Source organism: Apus apus, chromosome 10, assembly GCF_020740795.1.
Source record: "Apus apus isolate bApuApu2 chromosome 10, bApuApu2.pri.cur, whole genome shotgun sequence".
Classification (NCBI taxonomy): Eukaryota; Metazoa; Chordata; class Aves; order Apodiformes; family Apodidae; genus Apus; species Apus apus.
The window spans coordinates 14,479,297-14,498,241 of record NC_067291.1 but is presented as its reverse complement, the minus strand read 5'-3'; the positions used below and the strand labels follow the sequence as shown (position 1 = coordinate 14,498,241).

The 18,945-nt window shown below is 40.5% G+C and overlaps 1 protein-coding gene across 1 annotated transcript in view; it reads left to right on the top strand.

The window, feature by feature from the left end:
- Positions 1-18,945, top strand: part of AGBL1 (AGBL carboxypeptidase 1) — a 271,464-nt gene that overhangs the window by 75,518 nt on the left and 177,001 nt on the right. Inside the window, exons 16-17 of the mRNA XM_051628933.1 lie at positions 1,536-1,680; positions 5,020-5,173. Coding sequence (XP_051484893.1) covers positions 1,536-1,680; positions 5,020-5,173 — 299 coding nt within the window. The remainder of the gene's footprint in view (positions 1-1,535; positions 1,681-5,019; positions 5,174-18,945) is intronic.

Here is an 18,945-nt window from a genome sequence, read left to right as displayed (position 1 = left end):
GTGAGGCTTCTCCCTAAAGTGGATGAATTTTCTCTGCTGAGAGAAAACTTTCTTCATCAGCCTAAAGTAATCTCTGTCCGAGTAGGTGTCCTGCAAGAGATCTAGTCCTGGGACTGGACTGAGAAGCTCACTTTTAGATTTTGTAATTTTAATGAAGGGAGTGTGAAGGGCCTGAATGCACCTTGATGACCCTGACCAGCCTCACCCAGGACCTCCACCCTAGTCCCATGGGCACAGAAGCTCTATTTAAGTTTTGTCCTGTCTGAGCTCTCTTGTACTGAGGCTCCAGCTCAGTCACTGCTGTGTCTGAGCTCTGCTGTGGACTCTGGTGATCTGGATCCTGATCCATGGACAGATGTCCTGGCTCAGCAAAGGCCTGCCTCATCACCACAAACTTCTCTGATGATCTAGTTCTGTGGTTACACCTGTCTTAGGCATGATCTGCTCAGGTACTCTGGGAAGGGACCCTGGTTGGTGAGACCCTGCTCTGCTGGCTTCTGTATCAAGCTCAGCTCCCCATCTTCTAGGGAGCCACTGGTTCTTGCTTCTTCCTGACAGGGAGAGGCTCAAGTCTTAGAAAAGGAGGGATACAAAAGATTTTTTGGTAGCTCACAACCTGCAAATCTGCATGAGGTCACTTGTCTGTGTTCAATCTCTACCCAAACCCACTCCCCTCCCCTTCCTATTCAGGAAGGAGCCTTTGATGGTATTTGAAATATTTTTATGTATGCCCTATTGATATGTATTTTATTTGTTTTTTACTCCTGGAGTATTCCTTTTCTTTCTATAGTGGAACTGAATGATTGGTTTGGTAGGGTATTAATATTTTCTACCTCTCCAGGCTTTCACAGAATACTTTCACATCACATTGTTCAGAGCTGTGAATAGTAACCTGGAACTCTGAGCAAGATAATTTGGGTATCAGAAGCAAACCAGCAGTGAATGCATTAGTTTAAATACATCTGGGCTGTGCTAAATGAGCTAGTATTAGTTGGCTTTGTATTTGCACCTTCAGAAAATGAAACAAACTTAGTTTCCTGTGAGAGTGGTCCCATCCATCAGCAACACATTACTAGCTGTGGCTGATTATGTCCACTACTGCCATGTGCAAGTTCTGCCTCCTAACTCCTCCTGGTCTTTGTGTACTGTGTGAATCCCAAGACACCCCAAATCTGGTGTCCCAACTTGGTCAGTGGCACTCACCATCTTGATCCTGTTGGCATCTCTGTCTAGTGGAGCCATGGTTTCTCTAGCCTTCCTTCTTTCATAGAGCCTGGAGGTGTGTTGCTGTGTTACTGGATGTTGTTTAGCACTGTGTTATATTTCTGTACCTGTTCATTGCTGGGCTTGGACTGATTGTACTTGTATGGGGCTTTCCTACTCTTGGTGCATTGACTGGTTGCATTTGGAGCCCATCTATGGTATGAAATGAAAACTCATTCAAGAGTAGACACTTCTCTGGGTGCTTCTTTCTTTCATGGCTACTCCAAATGTGCACCTGGAAGTGTCAGTGATCTACTTTGCTCTCTTTCCAGAAACCACTACTGCTGCAGTGCAGCTGCAGGAGGAAGCACAAGAGGAAAATGCTACTACACGCTCACCTTCAGCATCAAGTTCCCTCACAAAGATGATGTCTGCTATCTGGCCTACCATTACCCCTACACTTATTCTACCATGATGGTAATGTTGATGTGTCCACCTAGATAAGCTAATGGGCCTGACAGTTTGGAGCTGCTTTGGGTATCAGATTTTGAGATAGCATAGAGAAATTTCTGTATGTTATAAGCTGAGGTACAAACCATTAGTGCTTTTAACAGTCGGGAGACAATGCAAACCAGAGATATCATAGAATCCTAGGGGTTGGAAGGGACCTCGAAAGATCATCTAGTCCAACCCCCCTGCCAGAGCAGGGTCACCTAGAGTACATCATACAGGAATGCGTCCAGGCGGGACGCGTATCTCCATTTGCTTGGGGTAAGAAGCAGGGAGCTAAAGCTAATGACAAGTCTGATGTGAAAGCTGCCCTCTGCTCCTCCTGACAGAAGGTAACATCTCAGCTTTCAGAGCTGCACCAGCAACACCACAGTGCTGGACCTCATGTGAATACTTTGTTGGCTGTTTCATCTGTGCCAGTTGCAGTGTCAGCAGGAATTTGTGACACCCTCACCAGTGTGCTTAGGACAGAAACTAAAAAGTTACAAGTCCAAGGCATAAATTGTATTACCTAGTTGTACCAGGTTTGCTTTCTAGGGAAGGATTTGTTTTCTACAGTCTTTTCTGCTCAGGGGTAGATGGTAAAGGAATTCTCTGGGAAATGCATCCATTGTGCTTTCTCTACAAGTGATGTAGGAGAGCCCGAGGTCTGAAAGGAAGGTAGGATAAAAGAAAGCAAATGAATGGTTGTAGGAGTAGCTTTGCTTTGTTGATAAAGATGAAAAAGAAGACTCTAAGTTCCAGTAGTTCAGTTCCCTTCCTCTTCCCAGTTTCTATTGGCAGCATTTTTTCTGGGCAGCAAATGCTGGTGTGGGTTGGGGAAGTTTGGGCTCACTCTTTTTTACAGTGGTATCTTTTTGCTATTACCAGATATAAAAGTCTGTGCTTTCAAAGCAGACAATGTCCTCTCCCACTTACTATCCTGCTGCTCAGCATGCCAGCACAGTTAGGCTAAGATTAATTCCCACTCAAACAACAGTCTCTTGTCAGCTCCTTTGCATCCCATTATAGATGTTCAAAGAAACTGTTTCCAATATCTGGGAGAGGGTCAGCTGAGCCTTCACGGTCCAAACTACACCTAACAGCTCAATTTTCATTAGGCTTATGGGTACCAGTTACTTCCCAAAATCAATGAGAGAGGGAGTATGTTGCAGTAGTGGGATCTGACCTCTGGCCTTGAAGGCACGTATCTACTACAGTCTGCAGGAAAAAAGGTAAAGGCAGTAGTGAAGAACTGAGTAGACTTATTCACAACTGTATTTTATTACTGAAATGCAGTGCCTCATCATTATTTTACTGTTATTGATTTCTATCTTCTGCTGGCACAAAAGCAAGAGAGACTTGGAGAGTTTGTATGCTCCACCAATCCCTGAATAACTCATCTGCTCCTGAACAAATAGAAAAGAGATGAAAAAGATATTACTCCTAGACTTGCAGAGCCAAGTTTTGAAGTATTTCACTGCCTCTTAAAAAAAAAAAAAGCTCATTGAAATTAAAGGGAATTTTGCCCTAGGAAAAGTTTGAATGAACTCAGACTCAGTAAGGACCGTAAAGTTTGGTAAATCAGAATTAGGGATGGAAAGGGTAGATATATTGTCATGTCCAGCTCTTTAGCCAAAGCAAAACTGTTGCCTCTAACAAAAAAGCATCTTTGCTTGAGTTAATTCAAAATGTCAAGTGATGCAATTTACACATTTCCAAATTGCTTTGATTTCTACAGTAAATAAACTAAAATCAGGTTTGTGCACTAGTAGATTTTATTTTAAAGCATTTGTCCACTGGTAAAGTATGTTGGTTTTACATATCAGTAATAAATTAAAAGTGATTACAAACCCAGGGGCTCAATTAAATACATAGTGCTTTGGGGATGAAGATAAACTTTTATATGGAGTTAGTAATTTGAAAATGTTTTTAAATATCATATATATTTAATAGTTGCAGGCATATTTATAGGAATACACATTACAGAATCCTATTTGAACTGGATGCACTCTGCAGTTCATTACTGTTTGTCCATTAGTAATTACATTTGTTTTATGAACAGTAATTTATCTATTTGTACATCACAGTGTTAATTGTTTGGATATCTAGCTGAAATATCTGTGGCAGTTATAACTGATTAAGTTTCACTGGGTACCAGCAACATAAGTAAATGATTATATTGAGTTCTCTGTATCCATGCAAGATCGTTAGATGCAACTATAATTGAATTTACTTTATAGAGCAGTATGTTAATGGTTTTATGACATAGATGACTGTAAATTTCAGTTCTGTGTTTGCATTGAAACGGATGCTGGGAAAGCAGTTTGAAAGATGATAAGCTCCAAGGTTTGAGGACCAGGAATGTTGTGTTCCGGAAGCGCTGGGTAACATTTAGCCCTGACTTGTAAAGACAAAATGTTGCCATATAAGTGTTGTTCAGTGAATTGGTGTATTTTGGTTGAGGTGCTGTTAGGGCAAGTTGTGCATACACCTATTTCTATCAGTTGAGACAACAGGTGTTCCACCACACTGAGCCACACCCTGCCATGGGATTACTTACACTAATCTTGCCACTTGCAAATACAATGTAAACAGGGAGAACTACACGTCATCTGGTGTGTGGGTGGCAAGTGCCTGTGTGTCTAATGAGGAGATCAGAATTTGTTCCAAAAAGGCATTTTTTTCTAAGCTGCCAATTCTTTTTCTCAAAACTCTCAAGAAGCTGTTGGACTTAAGAATTGTTTAGAACTGCCATAAACTTTGCAGGGAGAAGGAGGAAAAAAAATCTCCTATTAAAATAACTTCTTGGAAAGACGCTCTTCAAATTTCTCACTGGGGTTTGTACAAAATGTTTCAATGTAAATTTTTTGGCTGCCTCTGGTGTGGAGCTGTTCCTGAGTTTCGCTGGCACGTGCTTGACAGCTAACCAGTCAGTTCTAAAAATGCTCAAAAATGGTCACTTTTCTCACATTTCTACACAGTCCCTATTAAAATATAAGGAGGAGGTAGTTTGCTTTTAGACTTCATGTATGCATAGAAATTCCTTTATACCAATAAGAAAATCCCCTGGATAGGAACTGTTTAGGTAAAACGAGGTAAGAGTTAATGGTCCTCTGCACCTTCAGTGATCTGGGATGTATTCTGAATGGCTTGAGCATATTTGTGGGATGGAAAAGGCAATAATATTAACTGGCAGAAGAGAGAAGCTGGGAAATTAACAAGAGATGAAATTAGTACTAATAAGAACACACAGCTACTGGAATGAAATCAGATTTTATAGACCGTGATGAAATTTATAAATCTGCTTCCTTGCTTCTTTCCCAGTCCCATCTTGACATCCTGGAATGCAGTAGGAACCCCAAGAAAGTTTACTGGAGGCAGCAAACACTCTGCCAGACACTGGGAGGAAATCCATGCCCATTGCTCACGATCACTGCCATGCCAGACTCTAAAAAAAGAGATGACCTGAGGCAATTCTGTAAGTAGCCAAATGAAGCATTAAAAAATATGCTGGTGACTTGCAGCCATGTCAGCAGTGGCAATGACAACCTGTTTTGGGACTGTGTTGATTCTCTTGCCTTTCTCACTTTGGAAAAAGAAATCTAAATGTGCAGGATAGCCAATCAATTACAACACTTTTTAAAATTACAGATTTACACAGAGGAGGGAAGAGAGCTGACACCATTTTTTACTTCAATTTTTTCTTTAATAATCTGAAACATTTAAAAGTTCAATATCAAATATCTCCAAAAACAAGAAATTGTGTTCAAATAATCAGTTTAAAGAGAATTTTTTTTCTTGATTTTTCAAATGTATTTATTTTGAGATTTCAAGCTTGCAAAAAAACCCAAACAAATGCACGATCACTTTTTCCTAGCTGTGAATAGTAGTGGAAGAGTTCTGGTCAAATTCCAACTCCTCCATGTCTAGTAGATCCATCTGGACACAACAGAGCTCCTTGCATTCTGAGTCCTAACTGATGGTATACTATCTCATGGTAAATATTGTAACTTCTATATTCTATTTAGAGGTGGTTATTTTTCATTGTAAAAGTAAAAGATTTAGTGGCTTTGATTAACAAGAATAAGATATGCAAGTTTCTGTAATCAGCAGCAAGTGATAAGAAGATTCTGGTTGGTATCACATTGGGTTAACTTTGATTTGAGAGCCTACATGACTAGCTACTTGTGTGTAGGTTGACTTTTGAGTCAATAACAAGGCATAAACTATTTTTTTAAATCTCTGCTCTTCACACATCTATGACACAGGTTAAGAACTCTGAGGGAGTGTGGAAACTGAAATTGTCTTGAGATTTTTTTGGATGTTAAGCAAATATATGTCACTATCTTACCTAAATATTAGGCTAGAAGTATCCAAAGGGACTCTATGAGATGAACCATGCTTCTCTCTGCAGAATTCTTCTCTCAGGAGTATGGGGTGATACATGAGTAGGACTCCTCATAATATCCATGCTACATACATAAAATGAAAGGAAGCTCAAGTATCAGAGTTGGTGAAAATTACTGCTATCTCTCCTGGTTCAGGTTTAGAGCACAGTAACTGCAGTTATACTGATATTACAGTGTAATCATCCTGAGCTCATATCTTTTTATTATAATAATTGTATTATAAATCAAGCATTTACCCTGAATTAGCAAATCTCTGAACATGAAGGTGTTTTTCTAGGTTGAAACCCTAAAGGAAAATTGCCAAGCACAGGCTACGTGGGGATGCATTAGGAGCATGGCCATGCACAGCTTTAATGGGGGAAACTGGAGGCAGCATCAGAGAGAGAAATGGATTGTTGGTGTTGCTATTATTAGTAGTATTTACACTACAGGAGCACATACAACACATTACTAGGGGGTTTGGCTGTGATGGGTGCTGTCCATACCTGACATGAAGAGATAATTCCTGCCCTTAAGCAATTTTTTCCAAGATAATGATGAAACAGAACAGAAAGCTGATGGGTGGGAATTGTGGGAGAAGTGAGTTATAGAAAGGAGCCTTTGGTGCACTGCAGATGATCACCTGGTTAGACTGTAGCTGTGACAGCAGTTTTTAAGCCTTGTGGCAGAAGGTCTTAATAGGACATCTGAAAATAAGTAAGTTGGAATATTTCATTTGAGGATTGGAGCCATCCAGAAGAGACACAAAATGAATGTTTTTTTTCTGTCCAAGTGGGTTTGCATTTCCAATGAAGGTACAAAGGACAAACAAAGCTAATGTTTGGTTTTATCAAAGACTTGGAGTGGGTCAGTAACAGGATGAGTGAATGTGCTAAGCACTGAATTTAAACAACTTTGGTTTTGCAAGGACTTTCTGAAAGGTGTCTTTCCTCACAGAAAAACAAAATAATTTTAAAATATCCAGCATTTTTGTAAAACAGCACTCTTGCTTTTTTACCAACCCAACGTGCCAAAGTCTGCAGTCATACAGATATAGTGACCAGGATTCAAAACTCTGGAAGAAAATCACAGGCCTATTCCAATGGAACAAAACCAGGAATAGTTAAGGATGCTTTTACCTCTGGCACCAGACACAAGATGGAAACATAATCACACATATTAGTAATGTACTAGGCTACATACCATCTACAGTCCTTGGGGCTAGCCCTGGATGGAAACCTTCTTGTTCCAGGTGTGGTACAGCACAGGAGAATGGATGCCCTCTGTGTATGCAGGACTTACAGCCTGTGTTCAAGCCAACTGAGAGGCACAGATGCTGAAATGAGGATCAGGAGGAAATGACAACACAGTACTGACCAGTGCAATAATACCTCAAGAGTCACACTGCTTTAGGGAGAATCATGTTATAAATGTGACAATATTAGGAGGCGTTGCATTTTCTGGAGCCCTGTATTTTCTGAGAGTATCAGAATGCACTTTGTGGTGTTAAAAGGAAGTCTGGGATGTTTCCAAGGTCATTAGCCTGTCTTTGAAAGCAACTCTTGGCTTACTTACTCAGCACTGATTTGCTGAAAGATTCATACAGGATCTATGAACTGTTTGGACTGATACTTGTTTTGAATTATTCAGACTGTTAGAGTGTTCAGCATCTGGCTTAAAATCTCAGTCATGTGGCTGAAGTCTTCTATTTTTGACAGAAAAAAGTTTCCCCTGGTTTGTGATTCTACATGAATTCAGTAGGAGCTTGTAGTTCTGACTGAAATGCCATGAAATCATGTGCCACTAAACAACTCTTCCTCTGAAGCTTTGCAATGCAATAAGATTAAGGGCTTTCTAGATCTATTCTTGAATGAATTGAACTAAATCAAGACAGAACATGTAGAAAAAACAGTTGTCTGAACCAAAACAGAAATTGTTTGGGGGAAAGAGTGTCAAGGCAAGGCACCGAGGGTTCTCTGAAGTTCCAAGACTATAAAAGTAAACACCAATACTCTTCAGTGATGAAAATATTTGTTGTTTTATCAAGTAGAAGAACAGCAAAGCAGCACACCATGTTTTCTGCTGTGGGCATGCCTCAGGCAAATCTAAATAATCACGTTATGTGCTTATTTTGTCTAAGCAGCTTGGTTAATTATGGCTTTTGGGGACACACTCAGCCTAGTTTGTGCTGCTTTGTGTGCCTTTGATCAGCAGTTACTTCTCAGTTTCCTCATCTTGTATGACACACCCTTCTGCCTGCGAAAAGGTTTGGCTGATGGAAGGACTTGTTTGTCAATATTTTCCACACTAAAAACATAGCTCAGAACAACAACTTGGAGTTAAATATGAAGGGACTAAAGGGTGAAGGTTTTTGTAGTGATAGCTCCCATTGGTTCGTACAGTCTCCATGCATCTGCATTTTGGCTTGAGAAGTGATGTGGAGCTCTAGCCTTAGGGAACTTGGTGCATGGGTAACAGATAAAATTTGATAGCCCTTGTTTTTTTCTTTCTAGTTCTGGTCAATTAACAGTTTTCATGAGCTATAGCAATTTAGCTTTCCTATCAGATTTGTTTTTTCTCCATTGTGTTTGTTAATCTGTACCTTGAGAGATTCTTTGCACTAACACCAGTGCCACGGGTAAAACACAAAGCTCACCAAGACTTAATAGATGTTGCACACAGTTGTAATTAATACTCTAAGTCCTTCTCTAGTATAGACACATGGAGAGTGGGAAACATCACTGATGAAGCATTGAGTGGGCGAGGAATGTTGAGAGGACAGTCTGAGCAGCCTGGTGGGAGTGCAGTGGAAAGAGTTACTGTGGTACTGGTGGTGCTGATAGAGTGGGAACGGCCCAGGGATAATGAGGGCACAGCACCTTCTGTGTCAGCTGTGCTTTATTTTCTTTGCTCAAGTCATTCAGATTGGTCTTGTCAGGCTTCTGATTAATGTGGCCCTAGGATGGTTAAATTTGTCTGAGTTAAATTTATTAACGTGTGCCTTGTTAATGGGAAGCACAAGCCATGCACGCTCGCACAAACTGCACGTTCACTACATGCTGAAGGGAAGAAAAATGGGCTGCTGTTTTCCTTCATTATGCCTTGTTTAAGTGAAACTTTGATACTCACTTTATGCTCCTTTCTCCTTCCTCTCTATCTTCCCTTTACATGATGGTGGTGTACTGAATATTTTTTATTAAACGCTCCATTCTGAAACTGATAGGAAGAAGAAAAGAAAGAAGTTAACTCTTTTGTTTCCTGTGCTTTGTATCTCAGTCATGCAATGGCTCAGTTACAAACAGCACAACTTCCAATCCACTTGATCAATGTCTGTGGGTGCCTGAAGGCTGGAATAGAAAGTCTGAGACTGGACAGTGGTGCCTGCTGGGCTTTGCAGCCTGTGCAGATTGAAGCTGGGAGGAGGTCTCTTGGGTTTTATTGTTTTGTTTTACACTTGCCTTTCCTGCCAACATATAAAGAGTGAGCATCCAGCAAGGAAGGATACCTTTGATATTCTTTCAAACTGCAGCATCTCCCATAGTCTTGTGATAAAGATAAAGCCATTCTGACTGTGTGTGGGAAGCACCATTGATGAGAAAAGGGGTCTGGATCTGTATTTACCATGTTCCTCTTTCCCTCCTCCTTATGCCTTCTTACAGAGAGTTAGACTGCAGATTTGACCTTCTGTATTATGCACAGAGCTTTTCCTCAGAAGACTGTAGCTCTTCTCAGTATTATTAAAAAAATGAACGATCCTCACCCCCCAAAAAAAACCCAAACAAACAAAAAAAACAACAACCAACCATCCAAAAGAGAGTTTTCTGTAAGCTTGCATGTGAGGTAAGCCTGCATGCTCCACCTGCCTTGTATATTGAATCATCACACGTGAACCTTTGAGAAGGGAAGTTGGGAAGTGGAGAGGAAAGAGCAGTTGGGCAAGTACTTATGCTTTGATGACTTTGTTTCTGACTACGTTATGCCCAGCCTTAGACATTGCCTGATGAAAGTTAAAGGCGCTTTTGAAGTGAGAGCAATTCCCTGCATCTTTCAGAGCATTCTCAAATGAATGTAGAAACAATGAGAATGATAAAGTCTCAAATCTTGGCGCTGACTCCCCATGTGGTGTAGTTAATAGGTGCTTGCAGATCTCTCATTTTCATGGGTTTTCCACACACAGCCCAGTGAAGGCAGTGCTAACAGCATGCATGTGTTTGTGGTAGTAGTTTGCAAACCCTTTATTCACAGTGTTATGCATGCAAATGTGCAGTATGTAACCGTGTTCTGCTGAAGTTCCTGGCAGATAGCTGACTAGACCCTGCAAGCTGTGGGATGCTGTTGTAAATGGCAGAGCAAATGGATAGATTAAGTCTTCAAAGAAATGTAAGTAAAAGATTTAAGCACTGATACATAGTGATGATTAAATTCTCTTCTAGTGAAGAAAGTAGAGGACACTGTTATGTAGCTAATGTTATGAGTGATAGAATTAAAACCACCAAATGCAAAATGATCAGAGAAGGACAGTTGACACTGTGCTGCTTGAGCTTGCCATAAGTGTTCCTCAGGAGGTGTTTCCTGGCTGTGCGCTGAGTTGGGGTGGGTCAGCTCTCACCTTTGGTAAGAGAAGGGAAAGAGTAGGACATCTCTGAATTGATGTAGAATAGGTGCCATTCTGGTTAGTCCTAGTACCTAAGCATGACTGAAACAGTCCCAGAGGAATTCCTTACAGGAATGAAGATTCTGATGGCTGTAGGGTAGCACGGCAGTGCGCAGCTTCAGCTGATGGCCACCAGCATTGCTGGGTTCTCAGCTGAAAGACACGAGCACCCTACATTGCCATGGGGGTTGATCCTACATCCACTGAGGACAGTGTCACTCGGCAGAGTGGGGAGGGGCAGTCAGTGTTTATGGTACCACAAAGAAAGGAATTGCAAAGCTCTCTTTGTAGCTGCTTGTACTGTTTTGATTCCCATTAATGATACTGATTATGCAGTGTTAGTATTTCCTCCAGCCAACACCCCTGATGAGTGTCCTTCTAGCAATGTGTAGTGCTAGAGAGCTCAACAGTGGGGTTTAAAGTGAAACCTAAATGTCTCAGCTAATTAGCAGTGGTGAGGGAAATTAAACAAAATATGACACTAGCAAATGGATTTACATCTGTAATAGCTGTCACTTTGAGTTGCTCTTCTGTCATCACATGTCCTTTTTATGCAAGGCTGGGAAATTATGAATATTATCATAAAGAGATAATGACACCTGCTTATCTTAAAAGTAGTCTTTTGGAGAGTTGAAACACGTTTTCTGCCTGAGTCTAAACATGTTTCTAAAGATGGAAAGAGTAACATTTTTGGTGTAGGTATGGAAGGATGCTTTGTGCCCTTTGAATCTGCAGATGCTCCTAGAACTAGAATGAGGAATAAAGTGAGAATAATGAGGTGTGTTTACTTGGTCTCATCTTAAGCCTACAGAATCAAAGAGACATAGTTGCTGGGAGAAATACTCTAACATTTCTCAAATTGCTTGTATAAGCTATGCAGATGGTTGTTTTGCAGCTTTGATCTTCAGAAAGAAAAAAAGCTCTTTACCTTTAAATATAATTTACAGCAAAGAGCAATTCCTGAGCAAAGAACAACAGAGGATGTGAATTGCAAAGGCCACTTGTGTAGGATACTGGGAAATAATGATCATGTGGAAAATGTACACAGTTTAATTAAGCACATTGATTAAATCAATATGATTCAAACAGCTTAGTGCTCCAATCAGCTTAATCTGCTTAAATGTAATTCAGGCCTCGATAATTGATTAATAATGTATTATAGTTTATGAATTATTGACTTCAAGTTATTATAACTGTGCCTGCTCCCTGCATGGCAACCAGAGTTGCATGTTAATTATGAAAGGCTCAAGCTCTCTTCTCTTGAATAACTTTCTCAAAGCTGGAAATGACCTATCCTTTAGTGAAACAGGGATCAAATTAGATCAATGCCTTATTTCAGTTAGTCCACCCCAAAAGAAAATGTACCTTTTAAAGGAAGCTCTCATGTAATCATGTTGAAATCAAGAGGCAGAACGACCTGCTTTGATTGGTAATGGTCTTTTAAGCATCCAGAAGAACTGCCTGTAGCTATTCAGCTGGAGTGCTAACCTGGCATTGTGCTGGTTGGAAACAGTTCCCAACAGCAAGCTCATCTGTTGTGCTTCTGGTGCATTTAAACATGCCACAGCCAGTGCTGCTGAACCCTCAGGTCATGCCCATATGCCAAATTTAGAGCAATCCAGTTCCCCATGCTTGTCTGGATGCTGAGCGGTCTCTGTAAGAAGGACCAATGAGCTTTTCTAATTCTGCACTGCCAGTGTCTTGTAAGAGGAACGAACTATTGCATTCTCAGGAGAGAAAGCAAGAACTGAGGAGAGCCTCTGCTCCTCAGGTGGACTCCCTATTAGACTGCATTTTCACTGACTGTGAACAGAGGATGTTGTCTCAGGTAGATTGTTCTTCTGACTATCTAGGTACTTAACGTGGTCCAAATTGCAATCTTATGCAGAAAGAGTCCACTGGCATTATTTTTCCTTAAAATATTCCATTTACAGAGCCTCTTCTGCTTTTTCCTTTAATCTTTTCTCTACTTTCATTCCTTATTTGTGATTATAGTTGAAAGTGAACAGATTTTAGTACACATAGAAATCAAATGAGATTATGATTATAGAAATCTGGGGAAACCCCCCCCCCTTCTTTTTTTTTTTTTTTTTCTTATATCTGCAATAGTGAGTTTTGTATCAGTTTATTCCCTTGAATTTAAGAGGAAGCAAGTCTAATTTGCAGGGCTGCCAGGAGGAGGTGCTGGTTCCTCTGTTGCTTTGTACCAAACTGTTTTTGGTGACAGGAAATGTCAGCTGTTGTGAAAACTGATCCTTTTTTGATGCAGTAGTGCAAAAAGGCTGAATAAAATTTTCATGTATTCTGAAGTGCTAAAGTTAGTTACAGAATTGAGAATACTTTTATTTTTTTCTTTTTCCTGCTTGAAAAGCCAGTTTATGGAGCATCTGAAGCCAAAGCAATGATCTCCAGATACATAACACTGGTTGGGTGTGCTCTATATTTCTCAAGATTATATTTCCATTTCAAACATTTATTATCTTTTCTTTCTGATATCCTAGTCACAACAATGTGCCAGCCCATTGCAGAAAGAGCAGACAAATTCCTGCAAAACTGTGTTCCTGTTTGAGTATCCAGCCTCCTGCCATAAAGGTGGAAGCTGGTTGCACGAACATTGAATCTGAGAGTCACACGGCTGTTTGCAGACCCAGGGCAGTATTTTTCATGAGGTTATCAACTGGTTTTTGAACCCCACTGTTTGGTGGAAGTGAGTCAGCCAGCACAGCTTTGACACTGCTGCCAGCCTTCTGTGAGTTTGGCAAAAAACATATTAATATGTTGAATCCAATTAATCGAGGCAGCAAGCAATGCACAGACAACACTGAACAAGGATGCTAAACATGCCTTGAAGCAGAAACAACCACCATGTTTTTCACAAAGAGGGAAAGTAAATGTTAGGGTTATCTCTCTCTTCCACCCCTAGCCTTCTGCAACATGCTAGCAGAACAGCCATCTCAAGTGAGATAATTAGTACTGCAGTGGCAGCTCTTCATTCATCTATGGGTTTTGGAATTTGTTTTTTGAAATAACTCTCCTGAAAGCTGGAGATTTGTTCTAAGCCCACCTCTTCTTAGGGGACAGTGTTATGAATTCTCTGCACTAGTTCTGTTACTTTTCCTTCTTTGAATTACAACAGTCTCATCTTTGTCCAAATAGACTTGTAACCTTTGCATATCCTTTCCAGAGAAGAAATATTCTGATTAACAACATAAGTTAGCAATGTCTTCTTGGTTGGTATGGACTTGGGCTAGAACAGGTACTGCTTAGCACTAGCTTGTGCAGCCTGGGTTAGTGTGAGGTGTCCCTGCTCATAGCATGGGGGTTGGAACCCTGGTGATCTTTAAGGTCCCTTCCAACCTTAACCATTCTATGATTCTATGAATGTCCCAACTAAATCTACCCTTCTCTAGCTTAAAACTGTTACCCCTTGTCCTATTGTTACATGCTCTTGTGAACAGCTCTTCCCCTGCCTTCTTATAGGCCCCTTTCAGGTATTGGAAGGTCGCTGTAAGGTCCGCTCAGAGTCTTCTCTTCTTCTTCAGGCTGAACAATCCCAAATCCTTCAGCCTGTTATCATAAGAGAGAGGTGCTCCAGCCCTCTAATCTGCCTTCTGGGCTACAACTGCACATTGGTGGCTCATGTCCAGCTTTTGATCCTCTAGTACACCCAGGTCTTTTTCCACAGGGCTGCTCTCTAGCATGTCTTCCCCCAGCCTGTATTCATATCTTTGATTGTCCTGGCCCACGTGCAGGATGCTGCACTTGGCCTTGTTGAACCTCATAATGTTCACCTGGGCCCACTTCATCAGCTTGTCCAGGTCCCTCTGGATGGCATCCCATCCCTCTGGTGTGTGAATATCAGATCCTTTCCTGATACACTAATGAACTAAACATCTTGAAAATCTAAACCAGCACATAACTAAGTCGTAATTATTTTAATGTTTGAGTAGTTTATCAAGAACCTCAGAAGTGCCTTCTCACAGATGTCTGGTGCTACTTGTACTTTTGTTATAAGGCATTGAAAATTACAAATGAAATTGTAAAAGGTTTGGTGGTATGTATTTCTTATATTGCCTTGAAAATTTATAGCCAGCTGCTTGGAACACGCTTGTCTTGCAACACCCCAGTGCCCCAGCCTCATTGCAGTGGAGCTACAAGCTTCTGTAGAGTGAGAGGTTGCCCAAATTCTTCCCTTAGCTAAGGGGAAAAAAATATAAAATTTCATCTTCTTAGCTGGAAACACTTGGGAAAAAACCTGTAGATGCTGTGCCTTTCACTAGCCAATCTGTGTATCTGGTATTGAAATACAAGCCCAGTGGAGCCCCCAGGCAGCTTTTACTCCCTCAAAAGGAGAACAATCATTAAACTGCTATTAGGTTTCTGTTATCAACTTCAAATCATGGCATGAAAAAAACCCTGTATTTCAGTGAGCTGCACATTTCCCATGCCTGGCTATAAATTCGAGTCACACATGGTCCTGTGGGGCATATGCTAAAAGGTCAATATAGTACTGTATAAATTAGCCAGAGAAGCATTGAATTGAGTTAAATCTGTTCCCAATGTGACAGGGATGGGCTCTGTGAGGAAGGACATAATTTTAGGGTCAGATTGGCTGCAGAGACTGAATATCGTTAGGAGCAATATGCTTACTAAGGGGTGAAGAGTTAATGATCGTGCCTCAAGGCAGAAGCAGAGGTCAGAAAGGGGTTTCTTCCAGCTGGTCACAATGTTACCCAATTGGTTGTGCCTGTTACTGCACAGGTTCTTGTTTTTAACACATTATGAGGTCTGGAGCACCTGCTGATGCAAGAGTATAAAGTGGGTTGGCCTGCAGGTAGTTGGGCTTTCCCCCCACACCTGTGCTAAGTCAGTTGCTTCCAGGTGGTAGAGCTGAAGTTGTGGATGGTGTGGCAGTTTGTGGATCACCCTTGCTCCTTGAATAAAAGGCCAGTAAGAAGGTCGCTGTGGCCTCTTGGTTGGAAACCTGCTGTAAGGTAAGAACACTGGGAGTTTTGTAATGGCAGAAGTGTTGCTTGTATGTGATTTTCTAAGAGCCCTGTTTGCTCTCTGTAAGGCAATTAAGAGGTACACCTCTAAGAAGAGGAGACGAGCTGTTGGGCTGTTCCAGTGACTCATTGTTCTCCTTTCTGTTTGGTTGTATCTCCTTGTTGATAACTCCCAGGCAAGCAGTAGTCAAGAGAAGTAAGGGGCAGGACAGCTGGCAGGCTGGCCTTGTGAAAGAGTAATTGTGTAGCTGGGAAGCTTCCTGGGTGTAGTATGTGTACCAGCTGCTGCCAGACCCAAACAATCTCACTTGCCATCATAGAGAGCAGGTTTTGTCTCTAGTTTCAATATTTTTTTCCTTTCTGGAACAGAATGGCTGTGCTGATGCACAGACTGGGCTGGATGCACATTGCTTTCTGATGCCTGATGATCTCATGGGAACAAACTATTTTTGACTTTCGATGATTAGCAAGATTAAGAGGAGTGGGCAAAAAGTGGGCTTTGCCACTCTTCCAACAAATCATTGCTTTTAGTTTGGGAACTCAGCTTAGGGACAGTTTAGGGGATGATGATCAGGTCTTGCACAGGTTATGTTAACAAATTGGTAGGTTGAGACAGAAACCAGAGTGCATCCTGCTAACAGAGAAGCCTGCTACTTTTAAGTGCTTTTTCATGATCCTGTGAATCTTGCATTTCTCACTCTAACAATAGATTTCTGACATGCACAGGCAAATTCTTTCACAATTCACAGAGCTAACAGACTGTTGGAAATAGTGTGGATGGTGTTGCAACTTTCATGCTATTTTCACCATTAGCCTTCTACACTGGGAAGTTTGTTGATGCTTTTAAATCTTGGCTGACTGGTTTGGAGAGACTGTTTACTGCAACTCACTTCAAAATAGAAAAGTTATTCACCTAATACCTCAAGGCTTTGAAAACTTTCTGGAAAATAGTGTTCCAATTCCTGCCTTTAATGTTCCAAGCTACACATTTTTGCCTGATAAAAGGCTGACCTACTGACTTGCTTATTACAAATGATCAGAGTTTTTTTTATTTTAAGGATCATCTTTACTGCATGTTTGCCAGAGCTGCAAGTAGAGAGTTTGTTCAGCTACTCTGGCCACATCCATGCAAAGGGGTCCACACTCGCGTGGAATTAGCAAATATTCTAATATTAATCTACCTGAGAGGATTAGTAGGTAAGTAGGCATTTTTGCAATACACTGTGTGCATTTGATTTTCTCCTCTTTTTGTATTTGTAATACTGAACACCTGCTATTTCTAATTCCCACCTATATGTTGGTTTTGCTGGGAGGGTCTATGCAAATTTCTGTCTGACCTGTTTAACTGAATTTAGGTTCTCTAATTGGAGAACAGGATCCATTGTGATGTGATGCAGCCAATCTTATACCAGTAAAATAAGTACAGAAATATATTGAAACTGGTAGCTTGCAGTCACCATAGGCTGACACTGACAGATTCTAGAAACAAGTATTTCTGACTAATGGGCTGCAATTATATAGCAATACTGAAATTAATTAGGACTAAAAATACCCCGTAATGATTTTTTAAATGCTGTTCTGTTAATGAGAGGATTTGTCCATCCCTACATCAAAGAGAAACTTGTTAGTTCTTTGAGCTTGCCCACCTGTTTCTAATGCAGAAATAGAAATTGCTAATAAACAAGTGGAGACAGCTGCTATGATCAGACTGCAAATGTGCTGATAAGATCAACTAGTTGACAAGTGACATGGTAGATGCTGTTAAGTGTCTAGAGAGCTAAACTTGGACTTCTGTGTAATTTCAGGCCATTCATTATGTGGCTGTTGGATATTGGTTTCTAGCTGACAGAAAAATAGGTGCATTGGATCTCATTCATTTTTGGTCAGTTTGGGGTTTCTCTGATTTCCCTGCCTTCATTTAGATATACGATTTTGCAGAATTACATAGCAGAAGGAAAAGTACAAGTCAATGTATGTCTTCTGCCCTTCCGAATAGATGGGTGGAGAGGGAAGTTGGATTTTGAAGTCACCAGCTATAACCCATTTTATCTGTAAACAGGCCTCCTAACAAATTGCTTTGCTAGGTTTGTCGTGACAGGTTTTTTTAAAAGCTTGTGGCAGTTCTGTGCCTTTTCTCCCTGCTCCATCTTAACTTTATGTTAATGAACTTTGCATAATCAAATCAGGCCCCAGAACCAACAAGACTTGTTCTAGATCTTAATTCTGTTTCCCAAAGAAGGCATTTTTTCAGTAACACTCAGAAAATGATATCTATCAAATCACCAGTGCATTTAGAATTTAATTTACTCTATCAATTGCAATTGTTGTGCTACTTAGCTGTGAGGGAAAAAAAAAGAATGTAATTTTCCCTGCCACTTTGTAGTTCTTTTTACAAGCTTTTTCTCTTTTCTCTTAATCAAATTTGTTTAATGAACTGTTTTGAAGATTTTCTGGCTTGGCTTGGGTGCTGCTTCTACGTCTTTGAAATAGATGAGGTTAAATTAAAACAAGCTCAATTTTTTATTAAAACATGGTGAAGGGCAGAGGTGTTAAGTTTGAGTGAATGAAGAAGTCAGAATGGGGTTTGGAGATATGTCTTCACCCACAGATAAGGAAGGACTTAAAGATGACTCAGGGAAAACACTGAAAGGCATTATGGAACTTTCATTTGAGTCTCCCAAATGTTCTAGACTTCTCTATTTTTTATTTTTCAAGAAGACCTGAGACACCTACTGCAAAATTCCATTTCCTTTCTCATTCTTCCCTTAGTGCTTTTGTAGCATCTTTCATTTTCTCTCTGTATATGAAAGCGTGATGTAATAGTGACGGATGCAGGAATATCATAGCACTCTGCAAAAGTGTGTGTTTGTGCTAATTTTTGGAAGGATGGATGGGTTTCAAAAGGAAAGTGTTAGCTGTATTGTAGCATTGTGGTATAGGACAATTAACTGAGAGAGACCGATGATATTCAAGTGCAGGATTCAATTAATTTACGTAGCTAATGAAAAGAGGAGGAACTGCGTTGATGTCATGGATTATGTAGAAATTCACTTTTTGAGTGGATGTGGGTAGCACAGGTTAATTCATGACTGCGACCTGGGAAATGGATGTTGAGCTTCCAACTCTGACTGATGTGTATTTTATCCTTGGACAATGTAATTATTCTGTTAATACCTACTTTCTTAACTTGGAACATGCTTCA